The sequence below is a fragment of the Salvelinus sp. IW2-2015 genome, linkage group LG25 (assembly GCF_002910315.2).
Source record: "Salvelinus sp. IW2-2015 linkage group LG25, ASM291031v2, whole genome shotgun sequence".
NCBI classification, from domain to species: domain Eukaryota; kingdom Metazoa; phylum Chordata; class Actinopteri; order Salmoniformes; family Salmonidae; genus Salvelinus; species Salvelinus sp. IW2-2015.
In genome coordinates, this window is record NC_036865.1 from 7,946,108 (window position 1) to 7,967,379 (window position 21,272).

At 42.3% G+C, this 21,272-nt stretch overlaps 1 protein-coding gene and 1 long non-coding RNA gene across 2 annotated transcripts in view; one reads left to right on the top strand and one right to left on the bottom strand.

Annotated features, from left to right (window-relative positions):
• LOC139022997 (uncharacterized) overlaps positions 1 to 17,273 on the bottom strand; it is a 33,370-nt gene extending 16,097 nt beyond the window's left edge. The window contains exon 1 of the long non-coding RNA XR_011474059.1: positions 17,168 to 17,273. This is a non-coding gene — a long non-coding RNA (uncharacterized lncRNA). The remainder of the gene's footprint in view (positions 1 to 17,167) is intronic.
• Positions 1 to 21,272, top strand: part of LOC111952041 (serine/threonine-protein kinase 32C) — a 155,738-nt gene that overhangs the window by 95,824 nt on the left and 38,642 nt on the right. The window contains exon 3 of the mRNA XM_023970475.2: positions 15,132 to 15,283. Within this exon, the coding sequence (XP_023826243.1) occupies positions 15,132 to 15,283 (152 nt within the window). The remainder of the gene's footprint in view (positions 1 to 15,131; positions 15,284 to 21,272) is intronic.

Here is a 21,272-nt window from a genome sequence, read left to right on the forward strand (position 1 = left end):
GGCTTCCATGATGGCGAAACCAGAGCCTGCTTTTACTCCGCGAGCCTCTCCTCTTCCACCACAAACCTGTCCTCTGTCATCCACCTGATGTGTCTCTCCCCACACCCTCTCTCCTTACTCACATAGATCCATAAGAAGGAGGGAAATGGTATTAGTTTATACTAGACTGTAATGAGCCTATGACAAAGACAGAGGGAGAAAAACCTGTGTAGGAAAGAAGAGCGGGAAGGAGAGCAAGATGGAGAGCAGCTCTTATTTGTGCTCCTGCTAGAAGGGAGGCGGGCAATTAGATTGTGTTTTGGAGGGTAATAGATTTCCTCCTGACATTTCTTCCTCTAATGCTGTAAACCAGCCATCTGCCCAGCTGTAATGAGGAGACATGGGCCTTTGTGGACAATTCAATTCAGTTAGACCCTTCTGCTGTATGGTGCTGGAGCAGCTCAAACACATCACTCTGGCACCGCAGTAACTTGATAATACCTGAGACGTGACAGCTGGGGTGGGCTGTATCATCCTGGTACTAGGGATGAGCATGAGTAATCCAGTACTCAAACAGACGTCAAAACTCGATCTTAAACCAGAGACCCAAATTTGTTTCAAATACTGTAAAACTCTTTGATGGAATGTGCTTTGTTACTTGTCATGGAAGAAAATGACATTTCAACTGATGGGAAAGCTATAAGCTACATTCCATGATGAGTTTTATCACAAATTCAAAATGSACTGGATTAAAGTAGGGAAATGTGTGTTCCAACAACGTGCTGCAGTTTTAGAATAATTGCGTCCAGTCTATTTTCGCATAGGCTACTTTGCGAACTGCTAGTGCCATTTAGAAATGGTTAGCCTAGGCTATATACCCCCTAAACATAGACAAAGAGTGTATTTTCATCAGAACCTACTCTCCAAACAGATGTCGTGGCTGTAATTCATCACCATGCAGTGTACAATGTGGAATTGAAAATTCCAAAGAACAGGCAGAATAAACTACATCGAGCGCCTGTAGGCCTATGTCGAAAAGACCGATTTTGGTTTGTAACCCTGAATTTTTTCAATTTTATTTCAATGTGCCAAACTAAGCCCATTTCAAATGATCACTCATTGAAACTGTTCCAGAAGCGCGAAATGCACATCACTTTGCACTGGCAACTTTTTTTAATTGAGGAAAAATATTGTTTTATTTTTATTCTGTTATTACATCATGTTCTTTGCTATAAAATAGTGTGTTGACTGTAATAAGGGCTCGGGAAATAAGAGTGTATTGCTAAATGAACAAAACAAGGCTATGCATTTGCACAGCCATAGACTTCTACAAGCGAGTGTTACTGCCTTTTTGAAGATTGTGTTCCACGATATAATATAATCAGTTTATATTACGGTTTCAATAAATTCATATTAAATGTAAATTGTTTTTTATTGACTGAATATATGAGGCAATTAGGATTTGTTAACTGTAATAGTTATGATTAATTAGGCATTGTTGCGCATAGATAATTGTGTACCAATTTTTTACCAGTGCGGGCCTTGCCTTGTGTTCTAAAAATAGTTATTTCCCCCCTATTCTGAGTACTCAAAAAATGTATCATGCGAGTACTGGAACAGTCCAAAAATGTCAAATGCACATCCCTACCTGGTATTTTGTCAGTCAAACTGTTAAATGGGTTTGAGGTGACTTTTTCACATAAGAAAGGTTATGTGAGAGACTTCCGGTGATGTAATTTAGGAAATGGCTGCCTGATTTTTCGTACTACACATTGGTTGGGTATTTTCCTCATGAATTCAAGTATTTAGTCAGAATATTTTAGTAACTTATTATAAAATGTAAAAGGGGAAAGCAGGGAAAGGTAGTGGAGCTACAACGAYAGTCCGCTAGTAGGAGAAGCTAAAATTCTCTACGAAGCAGAGATGGCTAATGCTAACACAAAAAAGCTAGCAGCAAAAGAACCCTCATTCCGCGATGTGATAAAAAAGGAATTGCGTGAGGCGCTCGCTGGCGTTCGAGAGGAACTTCGAGAAGATGTACGAAAATAACTGAATGAGTTCAAGAGGGTCATTAACCAGAAATTCAAAGAAAAAAAAGAGGAACTTCACCCCATCTACAAAAATTTGGGGATGCAGAACAGCGCATTGGGGAAACGGATACGTGGAACACTGCGGTCAAGGAAACACTTGTGCAGTCTTTGAAAGGCCAGCACGCACCACAAGCAAGTGGTAGAACTCGTTTTTTTCAAGTCATAATAACATTAGACTTTATTCTGTGGCCCGAGGGCACAGAAAAAGACTCAATGCCCAATTTCGTGGAGGGTCTAAGCAATAAGGCACGGGGGGGTGTGGTATATGGCCAATATACCACGGCTAAGGGCTGTTCTTAGGCACGAAGCCCATAGCCGTGGTATATTGGCCATATACCACAAACCCCTGAGGTGCGTTATTGCTATTATAAACTGGTTATCAACGTAATTAGAGCAGTAAAAATAAATGTTCTGTCATACCCATGGTATACAGTCTGATATACCACGGCTGTCACCCAATCAGCATTCAGGGCTTGAACCATCCAGTTTACAATCAAGAACATACTAGAAGATGACACTGACTTGGGAATCAAGAGAACACACAGAGCTCTGGCCTCAAASCCCCTCAGCGTCGCCCCACCAAGATCCATAGTTGCATGTTTCCTACGATTCCCAGTCAAAGAGAGTCCTCCGTGCAGCCTTGAAAAAGCCTGTTAACTTCCAAGGTCAACAGGTGTTATTTGATCATGACTACGTGGGAAAGATACTGAAAAGAAGGAATACACAGCTATCAAGAAGGCACTAAACGAGAAAGGGATTCGCTTCCAAACACCAAGGATGCTAGTCTGGATAACAGCCCGRCTTCATACGAGCATGTGGACGAGGCGTCTGAGGACCTGAAGTCAAAGGGCATCCCAGTGGAGTATACCGCCAGAAGACCGGTGACTTTACCATTGGAAATACTCGAGCAGCTCCCCCCATGACCCGTGGTGTGCGAGCAGAGTCGTGGAGAAAGAGGGAGGTTTCCTCGGCGAGAGGACATTCACATTTGAGATAGACTCAGAAATTTCCAACGCGAAGATAGATGTTACTGAATAGGATTTAACGGACTTAAATTACAGCGAGATGTTAGACATATTGGGCCGTTATCGTTGACTTTGCAAGAGGTAAAACAGCTCCCCAATTTTTAACCACTGCTGTGTAAGGGTAAGTAGCCTAAAGTATGTGGCCTATACTGACACCTTAGGTATGGTCACGTTAATAACACATCTATTAGCTAATGATGAATGACACTGACAACGTCATGGAAGGCTATAACATGAAGAGGATTCAATGAATGGATTGCATATGGTTGATGGCTTATATTAACACATAGTAGGTTATTATAGGCTATATACTCACCCCCTTAGCACACAATACCAATACACCTTTCTCTTTGACTCAACCAATGTGTCTAGGCGACCAATACGTTTTGGTTGCAACTGAGTCACGCATTTTGATACTTGACAGAGGGGCCCCTCGGGGGGTCAGGCTCATCCCCTTAAACTCCAGAGGCAGGAGACAGTCCTCTGACCCTCCCCCTTCCTCTCTCACGAACTTTCGCTCGCCTCCAGCACACACTCACTGTTGGAGCGAGTGACTCTGAACTTAGTGGCTAGCCCCAAATCGTTACATATTTAATTTTTTTCTTGTGCATTTTGCTATTTGCCCCATGACTCCTGCATGCTTAGTTGACTATGAACTTTCTTTACCCAACCGTGGAACAGACTGTTTGTTCCCACACTCGAGACTCATACTCTCTATTGGTTACACAGACTTTTGGCCTCCCATCCCATTCTAACCACCTTTACGCCGGCTTTGTATTCATGTTACCTGATGAAATTGCTGTAAAATATGATATTTTTGCCATCTGATGCACATTCAGATGTCATAAATCAGCACTGCAGAGCTCTCCCTGTCCTCTGCTGTGCCTTGATTGTATTACTGTTGATGATATCTGGAAATGTGCATGTACACCCTGGCCCATCTACAGTTGCTAGCCCCAATTCTGACTTGTGCTCTAATATCTGCTTCACTGATTTCTGCTCTCGTAAAAGCCTGGGTTTTCTGCACGTTTACAGTAGAAGCTTATTACCTCAAATTGATCAATTGAAAGTGTGGGTTCACAGCTCCAATMCAGATGTGTTGGTTATTACTAAGACGTGGATAAGGAAGAGTGTTTTGTATACTGATGTTAACCTTTCTGGTTATAACCTTTTTCAGCAAGACAGATCTTCCAAAGTTGGGGGAGTGGCAATCTTTACCAAGGATCCCCTTCAGTGCTCAGTTGTCTCTACCAAGTCTGTCCCCAAACAATTTGATTTGCTGGTTTTAAGTATTAAACTTTCAAATAGCTCTTTGTTGACTGTTGCTGGGTGCTATCGTCCTCCATCAGCACCGGCCTGTAACCTCTCTCCTGGCTCCTTACACTAAGTCTGAATTTGTTCTTCTAGGTGACCTAAATTGGGACATACTTAAACCACCTGACCAAGTCCTAAAGCAATGGGGCTCCCTAAATCTTTCTCAGATTATTACCAATCCCACAAGGTTTGACTCCAAACACCCAGAAAAGGCTACTCTTCTTGATGTTATCCCCACAAATAATCCTGATAGGTATCAGTCTGGTGTTTTCTGTAATGACCTTAGTGATCACTATTTTACAGCCTGTGTTCGTAATGGCTGCTCAGTGAAACGAGCTGTCCTGATTTGTCATAGACGCTTGCTAAAAAACTTTAATGAGCAAGCCTTCCTTCATGAACTGGCCTCTGTAAAATGGTATAGAATCAGCTTGATCCTTCTTTTTTGATATTTTCAGTGGTATTGTTAACAAACACGCCCCCATAAAGAAAATGAGAATAAAAACAGGTTCAGCCCCTGGTTCGACCATGATCTTGCAGAGTTACTTGTGGCTGCTTTGCGTGATTTATTGTTGTCTCTACCTTCTTGCCCTTTGTGCTGTTGTCTGTGCCCAATAATGTTTGTACCATGTTTTGTGCTGCTATCATGTGTTGCTACCATGCTGTGTTGTCATGTGTTGCTGCCATGCTATGTTGTTGTCTTAGGTCTCTCTTTATGTTGTGTTGTCTCTCTTGTCGTGATGTGTGTTTTGTCCTATATTTATATTTTATTGTTTTATTTTTAATCCCAGCCTCCGTCCCCGCAGGAGGCCTTTTGCCTTTTGGTAGGCCGTCATTGTAAATAAGAATTAGTTCTTAACTGACTTGCCTAGTTAAATAAAGGTTAAATAAACAAATTAATTAAAATTAGGGCTGTCCCCAACTAAAACAAATCTTGGTCGACCTAGAGTTGTCTGTTCTTTCGACTAATCGATTGGTCAAAATGTTTAAACATATTTTTCCCTATACAGACACACTCCCAAGTGTTTTAATGAAGTCAACTATATGAAGGCTACTGAGCTTGTCTGATGCTTCAAACACACTGTGATTAAATAATTAAGACACAAATGACTCAAGGGAGCCAGAGATCAAGATAGCTTAACGAGAAGAAGAAAAAAAAACTGTTCTCGACCCTCATCCTCCTGCTGCTGCTGGCCTTCGCAGATTCTGCTGTTACGCTTCTGCTGTTATGCTCCTAATAGGCTACACCAGGGGTCGGCAAACGTTTCCATTTGTAGTGTGTTGTATCTTCTTGTCTCCTATTTTATCCAGTATGTAACTCCCTCAGGTGTCATTTCATCATATGATCTGGTTGCCACTGTTTGGACCACACGGGCCTCAACTCCCCATGTTTTACCATCATGGATTTTCACCCTATCGTTTGGACTGAGGGCACCGATCGCCTTTGACCCTTTGTCATAGTACCTTTTATGTTCACTCTTTTCTCTCCATTTGTTAAGAATGTCCTTGTCGTCCTTCTGTTTCTAGGAGCGCTGGCAACCTAGTTTTGAGTTTCCTGTTGAACAGCAGCTCTGCAGGAGACAGACCATGTTTTAGTGGAGTAGCCCTGTAGTTTAACAAAGCTAGATACGGATCTGTCTTTGAGTCGAGAGCTTTCTTCAGCAGTAGTTTCACTGTTTTGACACCGTTCTCGACTAACCCATTAGACTGTGGGTACAGTGGGCTGGATGTGACATGCGTGAACCTGTACAGTTTAGCAAAATCTCTGAAAGCTGAACTGTGAGGCGTTGTCCATACGTACTACATCTGAGACCCCATGACGAGCAAAGAATGACTTAATGTGAGTTATCACCTGACTAGCAGCAGTGTCCTTCAGCAAAGCCATCTCTGGGTTAAGCGAGTAATAGTGCATCAGTAGAACATAGTTCTTGTCCTCAAGAGAAATGATATCTATTCCTACTTTGCCCCATGGTCTCAATACCTATTGTTTCCTCAACCCACATTGGCTCTTTGCTCTGTTTTGACATGTTTCACAGGCTCTGACTGCTCTATATCAGCATTCATATTGGGATCCCGAGTGGCACAGAGGTCTAAGGCACTGCATCGCAGTGCTTGAGGCGTCACTACAGACCCGGGTTCGATCCCGGGCTGTATCACAAACGGCGTGTTCGGGAGTCCCATAGGGCAGCGCACAATTGGCCCAGCGTAGTCCGGGTTAGGGGAGGGTTTGGCCGGGGTAGGCCATCCATTGTAAATAAGAATTTGTTCTTAACTGACTTACCTAGTTAAATAAAAAATGTATGAATACAATTGGGCCAGAAACCGTCTCTGTACCCTTGGTGGTGTGTATGTTAGACCCTTCTTTGCAATAACAACCAAAGGTTTATGATCTGTTTCGGCCCACACTGTGTTTTACCATGTGTAAACACATGGAATTTCTCACATGCATATGACAGTGTCAATGCCTCTTTCTCAATGTGAGCATAGTTATACTCAGAAGTTGTCAGAGCCCTAGAGGCATATGCGACTGGGCGCCACCTATTGCTGTAACAACACTGCAGTGCCTGTTGCGAAAGCCCCCTTGGCATTTTTTCCTATTTTGTTGCCTTACACCCTGTAATTAAAATAGATTTTCGGGTGGTTTGTATCATCTGATTTACACAACATGCCTACCACTTTGAAGATGCAAAATATTTTTTATTGTGAAACATACAAGAAATAGGACAAAAAAAACAACTTGAGCGTTGTTTTCTGCCTCCTCGTTAGCAATTACAGCTGCAAGTCTCTTGGGGTATGTCTCTATAAGCTTAAGCTTGGCACATCTAGCCACTGGGATTTTTGCCCATTCTTCAAGGCAAAACTGCTCCAGCTCCATCAAGTTGGATGGGTTCCTGCTGATGTACAGCAATCTTTAAGTCATACCACAGAGTCTCAATTGGATTGAGGTCTGGGCTTTGACTAGACCATTCCAAGACTTTTAAATGTTTCCCCTTAAACCACACAAGTGTTGCTTTAGCAGTATGCTTAGGGTCATTGTCCTGCTGGAAGGTGAACCTCTGTCCCAGTCTCAAATATCTGGAGGACTGAAACAGGTTTCCCTCAAGAATTTCCCTGTATTTAGCGCCATCCATCATTCCTTCATTTCTGACCAGTTTCCCAGTCCCTACCAATGAAAAACATCCCCACAGCATGATGCTGCCACCACCATGCTTCACTGTTGGGATGATGTTCTTGGGGTGATGGGAGGTGTTGGGTTTATGCCAGACATAGCGTTTTCCTTGATGGCCATAAAGCTAMATTTTTGTCTTATCTGACCAGAGTGCCTTCTTCCATATGTTTGGGGAGTCTCCCACATGCCTTTTGGCGAACACCAAACGTGTTTGCTTATTTTTTTATTTAAGCAATGGCTTTTTTTCTGGCTACTCTTCCGTAAAGCCCAGCTCTGTGGAGTGTACGGCTTAAAGTGGTGCTATGGACAGATACTCCAATCTCCGCTGTGGAGCTTTGCAGCTCTTTCAGCATTATCTTTGGTCTCTTTGTTGCCACTCTGATTAATGCCCTCCTTGCCTGGTCCATGAGTTTTGGTGGGCAGCCCTCTCTTGGCAGGTTTGTTGTGGTGCAATATTCTTTCCATTTTTAATAATGGATTTAATGGTGCTCTGAGATGTTCAAAATGTCTGATATTTTTTTATAACCCAGCCCTGATCTGTAATTCTCCACAACTTTGTCCCTGACCTGTTTGGAGAGTTCCTTGGTCTTCATGGGGCCGCTTGCTTGGTGGTGTTGCAGACTCTGGGGCCTTTCAGAACAGGTGTGTGTATATATACTGAGATCATGTGACAGATCACGTGACACTTAGATTACACACAGGTGGACTTTATTTAATTAATTAATTGTGTGATTTCTGAAGGTAATTGGTTGCACCAGATCTTATTTAGAGGCTTCATAGCTAAGGGGGTGAATACATACAGTATGCACACACCACTTTTCCGTTTACATTTTTTTWAATTTTGTGAAAAAAGTTATTTTTTTCATTTCACTTCACCAATTTGAACTATTTTGTGTATGTCCATTACATGAAATCCAAATAAAAATCAATTTAAATTACAGGTAATGCAACAAAATAGGAAAAACGCCAAGGGGGGTGAATACTTTTGTAAGGCACTGTAAACCTGCTTTAGAGGCATCTGCTGAGATTTTGGTTTTGTGCTTTTCATCATAGAACCTCAGTACTGGAGCATGCATGATTCATGCCTTGAGCTCCTCAAACTTTTATGGTGATTACTGTTCCAACACCACTCTGTAATTTTACACAGTAGACTCATGTGAGTTGCCAGATTAGGTACAAATTTGCCCACATAGTTAACCATACCTAAGAACCTTTTTGCACCCTCTTGATCGGTAGGGGGTGGCATGTTCTTGATGGCTGTCACTTTGCTCTGGTCTATCTGAACACCTTCACATGTTCGTTTTTCACCCAAGAGGGTAATTTCTGTCTTTCTGGATTCACTTTTGTCTGCGTTTAGCTTTAGCCCGTTAGCTCTGGCTAGATCAAGTGCTGCTTTCAACCTTGTGTTGTGCTCTTCAAGAGTCTGACCCCATATTTACACATCATCAATGTACACTATTTAGCCCCTGCCATGTCCCCGACCATCTCCTCTGGTAGGCAGCTGAACAACTGAGATTTCATTTCAAGTCCATAATAAATTCCTCAACAGTCTCTGTTTCATTCTGACATCTACTGTTAAAAACATACCTCTCAAATGTCTTGTTTCTTCTGGGAACATTCTGAAATGTAGCGAATACCAGTTCATAATCTGGTTGCTCTTCATCCGTTAGCTGAAAGCTGTTGTAGACTTCACTGTCGTCCGAGCCAGCTGCTGTGAGAAACAGTGCGACCTTCTGTGCGTCATCTTTTAAGCCGCTCCTGTCGCCGTCAGATAGAGGGTGAAACGCTGCTTGAACCGCTTCCATTGCTCTTCAACGTTGCCGTTCAGCATTTTCGACCAAAACTCAATGATGGATGAGTCAAAAGCGAGTTCTCTCACTCCTGGTACCATGTTGTATCTTCTTGTCTAAGAAATACTAAAGAGAACAACTGTTCTTTTAAAACATAAGGTCTTCTTTATTCAAGTTAACCAGGAATTAACGGTAAATGTATTACTGGTGATACTGTTGTGCCATCCCCGCGGCCATCCCCGCGGAGTCAGACCGGTGTCTCGTGCCATAAAGAATTATATATATATATATATTTAGCCTGCTCAACTAAAATAATCTCGGTTGACCAACAGCCTATCCACCAAGCAATCGACCAGTTGACTAAATGGGGTCAGCCCTAATATTGATGCATCATCAGGAATGATGTAAAGTAATAAGTAACGTATTGGGGAGTGCCATCAAGAGAAGTAAGGTAATAGCAAAGATGAAACGGGAGAGAAGTTGACATACTATTCTGGCAGGAAACTCAATTATCCACTGCTGAACATGAGAAACTCAAGAAAATGGGAATACCTTTTTCTCTTCTTATAAAACAGGTATAAGGGGTGTTGCAATTTTGATCCCAAATGCAGTTAAATTTGAGCCTTATATCAAACATAAAAGACAAGTAGGGTAGATTTATCTTTGTTAAATGTAAACTGGATCATAAAGAATTGACATTATTTAATGTATATGCGCCCCCGGGTCTTCTTTGGTTTTTTGATTTAATTGCCACAGAAACCTCTGAGACTCTTGTCTGGGGAGGGGATTTTAACATGATTTTAAACTCAAAATTGGACAGCACAAATCACAATAGGAAAAGGAGTCAGGTTGCTAAAAAGATCAATAGGATATTACAAGATTTAGGACTGATTGATGTGTGGGCGACTTCCATATGTCAGAAAGGGAGTATACTTTTTACTCAGCCCGCCACATGGAATTCTCCAGGTTAGACTATTTTTTCAAGTACAGTGCAGATAGGCACAGGCTTAAGGATTGTAGGATCGGCCAGAGGGACTTATCAGAGTTTACCTAACTCTGCACCTTGATAGCAAACAAATGTTTTATTATTTGTATTATTATTTTTGAACTCTGCATCAAATTAAATAAAATGTTATTTGTCACATATGCCGAATACAACCTTACAGTGAAATGCTTACTTACAAGCCCTTAACCAACAATACAGTTTTAAAGGGGGAAAAAAAGAAATAAAAGTAACAAATAATGAAAGAGCAGCAGTAAAATAACAATAGGGAGGCTATATACAGGGGATACCGGTACAGAGTCAATGTGCGGGTGCACCGTTTAGTCGAGGTAATTGAGGTGATATGTACATGTAGGTTATTAAAGTGCTGCCCTCATCACGACTGTCTTGGTGTGCTTGGACCATGTTAGTTTGTTGGTGATGTGAACGCCAAGGAACTTGAAGCTCTCAACCTGCTCCACTATTGCCTCAACAATGAGAATGGGGGCATGCTCGGTCCTCCTTTTCCTGTAGTCCACAATCATGTTCTTTGTCTTGATCACGTTGAGGGAGAGGTTGTTGTCCTTGCACCACACAGTCAGGTCTCTGACCTCCTCCTTATAGGCTGTCTCGTCGTTGTCGGTGATCAGGCCAACAGTACCACTGTCATCAGCAAACTTAATCATGGTGTTGGAGTCGTGCCTGGCCGTGCAGTCATGAGTGAACAGGGAGTATAGGAGGGGACTGAGCACGCACCCCTAAGGGGCCCCCGTGTTGAGGATCAGCGTGGCGCATATTTTGATACCTACCCTTACCACCTGGGGATGGCCCGTCAGGTCCAGGATCCAATTGCAGAGGGAGGTGTTTAGTCCCAGGGTCCTTAGCTTAGTGATGATTTTTGAGGGCACTACGGTGTTGAACGCTGAGCATCGTAGGGAAGGGCTCGTAAGTAAGCATTTCACTGTAAAGTCTACACCTGTTGTATTCGGCGCATGTGACAAATACAATTTGATTTAATATAAGGATGCTGAATTAGCCAGCATTCAACGAATCAATGGGTACGGTTACATGCACACAGTAATATAATTATTGTGGATAATCAGATTAATATAATAGCTTGATTAAAACGTTTACATGTTCTGCAAGAATAACAATTTCCCTAATAATCCTGTTTACATGGACACATCTGAAATCAGGCTAGCTGATGGCGGACTGATAATTGCAGAAAATCTCCCCCCAAAAAATAAACGTTCTACCACAGCGACCATGTTATTTTTGGTAATCATATTTGATTCTGAATTCGGACATGTAAAGATTAAAACTATTTCTAAAGCGCATACATTCAGTTTTGAACCCACTTCACTCATGCTAAAGAGGGAGGCTCTCGGCTGGTGCTAGCACATGGGCAGATCAAATACACAGCTGATACGCCGATTTAAGGTGTTTACCTGTCCTAATGATTCGAAAGATTGCCCAGAAAACCAGATGTTTTAATCGGGGTATGCTTACTTCGATTTTGACCTTATGCCGATTAAGATAAGCAGAGTAAGGTGTTTACGTGACTATTGCGTAATCTGCCTACAGCCATAATCAGTTTAATATCAAATTATTACTGTGCATTTAAATGTACTCAATAAAGATCGATTTGATCCTATATCTGGAGAATAATGATCACGGGGAAGTATCCCCTGCTATGTTGTGAGATAGAGCTAAGGCGGTTATTAGAGGGAAGATCAGAAACTGATGAAATTACAGAAATCATTACGAAGCTTAGAACGATCTCATAGTCATCTCAAAGACCCTCTTACACTATATATACAAAAGTATGTGGACACCCCTTAAAATTAGTGGATTCTGCCATTTTAGCCACACCCGTTGMTGACAGTTGTATAAAAGCGAGCAAACAGCCATGCAATCTCCATAGCCAAGCATTGGCAGTAGAATGGCCTTACTGAAGAACTCAGTAACATGAACAACAAGTCAGTTCATTTCTGCTCTGCTAGAGCTGCCCCAGTCAACTGTAAGTGCTGTTATTGTGACGTAGAAATGTCTAGGAGCAACAACGGCTCAGTCGCGAAGTGGTAGGCCACACAAGCTCACAGAACGGGACCACTGAAATCTGAAGCACGTAGCGCGTAAAAATCATCTGTCCTCGGCAGCAACACTCACTACCGAGTTCCAAACTGCGTCCGGAAGCAATGTCAGCACAATAACTGTTTGTCGGGAGCTTCATAAAATGGGTTTCTATGGCCGAGCAGCCGTACACAGGCCTAATATCATAATGCACAATACCAAGTGTTGGCTGGAGTGGTGTAAAGATCGACACCATTGGAATCTGGAGCAGTAAAAACATGTTCTCTGGAGTGAATCATGCTTCACCTTCTGGCAGTCTGACGGACAAATCTAGGTTTGGCGGATGCCAGGAGAACGCTACCTGTCCCGATGCATACTGCCAACTGTAAAGTCTGGTGGAGGAGGAATAGTGGTCTGTTTTTTATGGTTTGGGCTAGGCCCCTTAGATCCAATGAAGGGAAATCTTAACTCTACAGCATACAATGACATTCTAGACGGTTCTGTGCTTCCAACATTGTGGCAACAGTTTGGGGGAGGCCCTTTCCTGTTTCAGCATAACAATGCCCCCATGCACAAAGTGAGGTCCATACCGACGCTGACTGCGAGTCAGGCCTTATCGCCCAACATCAGTGCCCTAACTCACTAAAGCGCTTGTGGCTGAATGGAAGTCTCCGCAGCAACTTTCCAACATCTAGTGGAAAGCCTTCCCAGAAGAGTGGAGGATGTTATAGCTGCAAAAGAGGGACCAACTCCATATTAATGCCCATGATTTTGGAATGAGATGTTCGACGAGCAGGTGTCCACATACTTTTGTACATGTAGTGTATATTGCATGCGTGAGATTCAAAAGGTAAAACAGGAAATTGATCAGATTTATAGTGAAGAAGTAGAGAAAAAGCTCAGGTCCCTGAAACAACGATATTAGGAAGCCAGCTCAAGGCAACACAATTACTAGAATGGAGACTCAGAAAACAAAAAGCACAGAATACAATTTTCGAAATAAAAGACCCTAAAACAACAATGATTACATGCAAATGGGATGAAATACAGAATATATTTGAATCATACTATACAAATCTGTACAAGCAACCAGAGAAGGCAGATGCACATACAATCAATCTTTTTGATTCAGTGGGATGGGATTATCTATTCCATGTTATGGATAGATTTGATTTCAACAATATGATACAGTGCATCAAAACACTACATTCATATCCGACTGCCAGAATAAAGGGCTAGATAAGGCCAAAACTCAGGGCTAGATAAGGCTGTGATCTTTCACCCACGCTCTTCTCCTTGTACATCGAGTCATTAGCACAGGCAGTAAGGAAATACCCATCCTCAGGGGAACAACAATACGAGGCGGTGAACATGTATGCTGATGACGTGCTGATAGTTCTTAAAGACCCAGGCTCAAGTGTCCCTACAGTAGATTGACGAATGTTTTACAAACATTTGGAACATTTTCCGGGTATGTTCAGGGTACACAAGACCCAAGCCCTTGTATATAATTATACCCATAGCAAGAGCTGAATAGTAAATATAACTTCCAGTGGACCTCTTCATCCATTAAGTATATTGGAGTAAATCTACCAAAAGATACACCGAAACCTTATGAAAGAAATCATGTTCCCATCGACAAGAAAATATATGATGATCTGGACAGGTGGGATTCACTTCCTTTGGATCTTAGTAGTATCAATTATTTTTTTATTTTTTTTTAGTAGTAGAATTGAAACAATCAAAATGAACATCATGCCGAGGTTACTATATTTGTTCCAATCACTGCTTATAGAAATCCCGCCAAAACAGTTTAGGGAATGGGATAAACAGATATAAAGGTTTATCTGGAACAGTAAGAGACCAACAATTAGATATACAACATTACAACTACCAAAACACAGTGGGGGTGTGGCCTTACCAAGCCTAAAATATTATTTTGGGATCCATACTTGGAAGTTGTCTAATTCAAAGATGATGTTACTTGTAACTAGTCTGATGTACGTATGATGTGTGCTCGACCTGCCTTCCTGTTTTGTGTTTTTGTGTTCTTCAATAAAAAGAAAGTATATAAAAATAAAAGTTGTGAAATTGTTCCAAACTTGCATGAATTGTTGTATTACTCCACTTGTGTGTGGGATAGGTATCAACAGTGTGTTAATATAATATTTGATCACTTCAATATTTTACTAGGTACAGTTGATTTTTCTATAATGTCAGAATTTGGCGTACTTCATTGGAGATTAGTACTTCTTTATAGAATCGAGTTTTCTTTCCAAACCATTGTTTATTTTCTGCAGCGACTGTTTGCGTAACAGTAGCTGAGGTCATAGCTTCATAATGACTGGATGTTACAGTAATGAGGCTGCCCTCCCATACCCCCTGTCCTACTCTTGACATTTCACCACTCTACGAAACATCAACTTTTAATGAGCACATGATGAAGTCGGAGACTGTTTGTGTGTTTTTGCAAATGTAATTTTCCGCATGTTTTCCAAGACCCATTGTAAATATTCTAATGGAGGGCATTATGAAAAGCCAATCCTGTCACATGCTCTGGTATACTGTATATCATTGTATACTAAGGTGTCTGTGTGCCTGTGCAAGCGTGTCCGTCTGTGTGCGTCTGTCTTTACTTGCTTTATGCGAGTCTGGTTCCAGTCCTAAGTGGGTAACCTACTCTCTGTTCTTCTGTCCTTATTTCCCCTGCAGGTGTGCATCGTGCAGAAGAGGGACACAGAGAAGATGTATGCCATGAAGTACATGAACAAACAGCAGTGCATAGAGAGAGACGAGGTCCGAAACGTCTTTAGAGAGCTAGAGATCCTACAGGAAATTGAACATGTTTTTTTAGTAAACCTCTGGTGATTATCCTGTGTTTTTTTCATTTTATATACTGTTTGTACATTATGCATGCCACTGCTGGTACTGTGTGTGTGTGTGTGTGTGTGTGTGTGTGTGTGTGTGTGTGTGTGTGTGTGTGTGTGTGTGTGTGTGTGTGTGTGTGTGTGTGTGTGTGTGTGTGTGAATGCGAGCCCATTGCATCCCACATTTCTTAATTGTTGCACTGTAAAGTCAGATGACCCCATATTTCCCTCCCAGGAGTATGATATCTGGGTGAAGTAGGGAACCAGTTTCATTATTTAACGATCTCCAGTGTCTCTGCAGAACATATTCTAAATATAATTGGGCAGGTGGCACAATGTTCACAGCAAATTACACCAAAGCACTTTACTCCTGTGTAATTGGTAGAATGATATTGCTCTCTGTGGTTATCTCCTCTGAGTAATTGATATAGGGAACGTCAATCATTTCATACACATCCTTTAGTACATAAAGAATTTGAGCGGATACATACACCAAGACGAAAGTGCACCCAAACCCGCTGTCGATTATTACTTTATGTCTTGTATGCATGTTTTTTCTCTCTCCAAAGTTGGCAACGTTTTAATAACACTGTGGGGGGAAATGAAAAAATGGTCTCAAGGAGAAGCGTCCTCCCAACTAAAATAAGCAGAGTTTTTTTTTAATGAGGTGGTAGTAGGGCCAGTGTCTTTTTTATATTATAATTCCCTCAAGTGGTGTACATCTGCCAGCCCCATCCTTGTTCTAGTTTCCCTGCTTTGCTCTGCTTGGCACTGTATTTATTCATCTATGGCACATCAAAGCCCCATTAGCGACAAAGACAGCAGCGTTATGGATAGGCGGGAATTATCGGGCTCCTTAGATCGCATCTCATCTCCCTGCGATTCAAGTCTACTTCAGAGGGAAAAGTTGTGAAAGTGGTCAGCCCGTCTCAAATGACACTGGAACAAAACAACAATCACTCATAGTCCCGTACAGCCTCCTGAACAATACCCAAGACACTCCTGTGTGCCGTGGAATTGGTTACATCACTCTCATCCAGTATACGCTTTGGACGGTTCATAGAACGTTTGCGTTATTCTGTATCCCTTTTGCTGGTGAATATCTTGGGGAGGGGATAGAGAGGCACTGSCGTCACCATCAAACTGACCAGATTTGAGCAACAAAAGGGAGAAATCTGCCAAAACCCACATGGCGATGGCCTGCCTGCCTGCYGAGGGGAGAACGGCTCATAATAATGGCCGGAACTGAGAAAATAGAATAGCATCAAACACCTGGGAACCATGTGTTTGATGTAGTTGTTACCATTCCACCTATTCCGCTCCAGTCATTACCACAAGCCCATTTTCCCCAATTCAGGTGCCACCAACCTCATGTGGGCCACAGATGTTCCTGTCTAGCGCCGTCACTGACAGATAGGTTTGCTTTTCAAAACCCAAGGACTCCAAACCTGAGCAGCTGTCGGTACTGTTTGTACCATAATATTGGCAAGCCTGGTCCCATGCCAAGCCACCAGAAAACAAACGGCAAGGAGTTTTGAAAATAACTTTACAGAGTGTATCAATCACGCTAGCCTCATTGTGGATCTCTCCTGCAGAGGCAGGCTCTCACTGGCCAGACTCTTTTTTGCTTTGGCCACCCTGTGGCCGTGTTGGACTCTTAAAGGCTCTGCATGGTCGATTCGACGTCTGCAGTGGCCGTACAGCATTTACTGCGATGCGGCCATGGCAAAAGTGAGAGCATTCATACGTGAGCTTCAGGGAGCTGTCATGTGCGTYCAATAAATTGGTCTGCACTGCGTCACTCATAGTGATTCAGAGCTAATCTCTATAGCCATCCGGCTAATTACAAGCAACTGGATAAACAAAAAGACAAGACCTTACCTCTTCTGAGACGTTGGAGTCCGTTTCCCGGTGCTTGACATAGGAGCTCTGCCAAGATAGCATGAAGTAAAGACAGCACTGTTTTCCCATTCTGCATCTCCATCCCGAATCTCCCCTACATTTAGGCGATTGTATATATGTGTATTTCACACTATGTTGAGGTAAAAATCGGAGTATAATGCTGTATGGATGTCAACCCCAATACATGTTCCTGTCATCTTCACCAATCAACTGCATTACAGTTAAAAACAACTTAGACTACCACCACCGATTTCTGTATGCGAGCTATGCTACCAGCTTATACGAATGGGAGTTAGCATTTAGCAGTCACTTCTTCTAAACCTTAAAAAGGGACTACTTTTAAATGTTATGCAGCGAAAACTGCCAAATATATCCAAATCTGATTTTAGTAACCATATTGTGGGCCAGCTACAATAAATACAGCAATCATGAAGGATTTGACAAATATCCACTTTGTTAGATCAGATTTGTTGAAAATTGCACCAATCCGGGATCCATCTATCCCCCACGGTCTGCATTCCATTGACCTCTTTACCGGCATCTATCCCCATTACCTCCCCGATCTCTTTCCGGGAGGTCAAACTCATTTTCATGTCTTTGAAATCCCTACACGAGGTATCATAAAGATTATGTTTTGTTGTCAAGGAAGTGAGTTTGTGTTTATACGGGATGTACCGCCCCCAACTACTGTCAACCAGTCATGTCAATGCGGCGCTATACGGAGCCCTCTGCATTGTTACACCATGTGGGAGGCGCACGGCGATGCGGTACGGAGCTTGATACGGCCTCCGCATGCCTCCGAAGGCTTTGCAATTGTGTCACACCTTATGTACGGAGCCTCCGGACCACATGTCCTGCATAAATTGGCGTTTACTAGGCATGTCTGAAGGTGACATCTGATGTCCTGCTGAGACAAACTWGCTTGCTCTTGAGAGAGTTCAGACTTTTCTCCTGAAGCCAGAGAAAGAGAGCTCAGCACAGAGACAAAGTGATTCATTGTTTATTTTGCTTTGGGAATGGTTGTTTTTATATATACAGTACCAGTCAAAAGTTTGGACACACCTACTCATTCCAGGGTTTTTCTTCATTTATTTTCTACATTGTAGAATAATAGTGAAGACATCAAAACAATGAAAAACACATATGGAATCATGTAGTAACCAAGAAAGTGTTAAACAAATCAAAATATATAATTTACTACTTTGAAGAATCTAAAATCAAAAATACATTTTGATTTGTTTAACACTTCTTTGGTTATTACATGATTCCATATGTTTTATTTCATCGTTTTGATGTCTTCACTATTATTCTACAATGTAGAAAATAGTAAAAATAAAGAAAAACCCTTGAATGAGTAGGTGTGCCTGAAGTTTTGACTGGTACTGTAGGTCTACATAAATGCTTTCCCCATTCACAGTGACTATTACTACATTTTTTGTTGTATATTAACATAACTTCCTGTTTAAACAGGAAACTCTCTTTCATAAACTTTGACTTGCTTTCATAAGAACGATGTTGAGCTATATTTAGTGATGGTCTACTCTACTACAATTTGCACAGTGTAATGACCAGGAGTTGAATTGGTACGGTGTGTGGGTATGCTTCTGCACATCATAAATCCCTACTGACTTGCAGAACATTTGCAGTATCTATGGGCATGTCAAGTATTGAGTTTGGGCAATGACATGTTCCATTACTGATGGACTGAAGATGGGCCAACCATGAATTCTAGGAACTGCAGTGCCTATATTCCCCTAAGTAAATATCAGAGGATGCAACTCATGAGAACGCCAGTTTTGATTAAGATTAGTAGGAGTTGTTTTATTGGTACAATGCCAGAGAGGGGGAGAGCGGGAGTGTGAGAGATACAGCCATCATGGAAATTAATGATTCCTGAAATCACAGCGAAGGCAAGGGAGAGAGAGAGAGAGGAAAGGGAGAGAGAGGAAAGCTGAGAGGCGGTGGGGGGGGGGTAAAAGGCCGTGTTAAGAAGGGATTTGACCATTGATTACTTTGTCCAAACAGAGTTTCAACGTCTATTGGTTTGCTTTCTTCTCTCTATCTCACACACTGTTTTGAATCCTATGTTTGCCTTCATTATGTCCTGAATGCTGCTGGGTTTCTTTGAAGCTCCATCCATTGCTTCAGAGAAAATCAGAGGGGATCTGTAACGCTAGGCACAGAATCCACATCACCAGAACAAGACTGCTTAAGCCTGGAGGACTGTCAAGTTTGCTGCGTGCAGTAATTGCCGTGACCATTCACTTGCTGATGATAGATACCGTATGATGTGTAGGAGTGGGATATATTTAAATGGATTAGCCACCTTGAAAGTATTATCTATCTGCAGCGCGCCAAAAATCCACCCAAATCCCATAAGCCATCACAGCATAGGTAGGTGTAGATGCTTTCTTTCCCCCCCGATCAATTTGTATTTCTAAATTGGAGGTTTTATTCCCCTACCCAGACGGACAATATTACATGCCGTAAATGTACGCTGTGAAATTGATCCCTTGCACTTTCCAGTGTTAATCATTACCAGAGCAAGGTTTTGCCTTAAGCATTACATTGCAACAAATGACTCTCAAACACCATTGGCCAGATTCCCCGGAGATGTGGATAGAGGCTCTGAAAGCTGAACCAAGTGAGACGCCCAGCAGCCATGTGGGAAAGTGAGGAAGAAGGGAAGCAAGAGGGAGTGAATGTCAGCGCTGAGCACTGGGATTTGTCACCTATGAGCTACGGCTTTGGAGACCCTTTTTAAGAGGGTTGTAAGGTCTCACGGAGGGTGAGTCATCAGTGGGATCCGCTGAGTCGCAGTCATCTTCCGCTGTCGATCCATCATCTCGGAGAGAGAGAGCAAGAGAGCAGTCACTGTGGTGAGAATAGATGYGCACCCTGTCCTCCTCGATGTCCATTTAGAATATTGATTCCCGGCTGAACAGAACAAAGCTCTGGGAGACGTTGAGACGAATTAGGCTTTACCCCAAACACAATAGTCATAGCAAGCTCTAGGTGGCAGCCAGCGGCAGCTGCTGATTGGCTGAATACCTGGGACGCAAGATGGTTGGAGTTGTCAACAAAGCAGCATGACAGAAATATAATACGTTTTAAAACTACCAGTAGTTTCTTTGAGAAGATACAGTGCATTCGGACGATATTCAGACCCCTTGACTTTTTTCACATTTTGTTAYGTTACAGCCTTGTGCTAAAATTGCTTGAATTATAATTTTTTCCTCATTAATCTACACACAATACCCCATAATGAAAAAGAGAAAACAGGTTTTTAGAAATGTTTGCAAATTTATTAAAAATAAAACACCAGAAATACCTTATTTACATAAGTATTCAGACCCTTTGCTGTGAGACTCGAAATTGAGCTCAGTTGCATCCTGTTTCCATTGATCATCCTTGAAATGTTTTTATAACTTGATTTGGAGTCCACCTGTGGTAAATTAAATTGATTGGACATGATTTGGAAAGTCACACACCTGTCTTTATAAGGTCCCATAGATGACAGTGCATGTCAGAGCAAAAACCAAACCATGGGGTGAATTGTCCGTAGAGCTCCGAGACAGGATTGTATCCAGGCACMGATCTGGGGAAGGGTAACAAAAAATGACAGCAGCATTGAAGGTCCCCAAGAACACAGTGGCCTCCATCATTCTTAAGTGGAAGAAGTTTGGAACAACCAAGACTCTTCCTAGAGCTGACCGCCCGACCAAMCTGAGSAATCGGGGAAGAACGGCCTTGGTCAGGGAGGTGACCAAGAATTCAATGGTCACTCTGACAGAGTTCCTCTGTGGAGATGGGAGACCCTACCAGAAGGATAACCATCTCTGCAGCACTCCACCAATCAGGCCTTAATTGTAGAGTGGGCCAGACGGAAGCCACTCCTCAGTAAAAGGCATCACAGCCCGCTTGTAGTTTGCCAAAAGGCACCTAAAGAATTCTCAGACCATGAGAAACAAGATTCTCTGGTCTGATGAAACCAAGATTGAACTMTTTGRCCTGAATTMCAAGMGTCACGTCTTGAGGAAACCTGAAACCATCCCTAAGGTGAAGCATGGTGGTGGCAGCATCA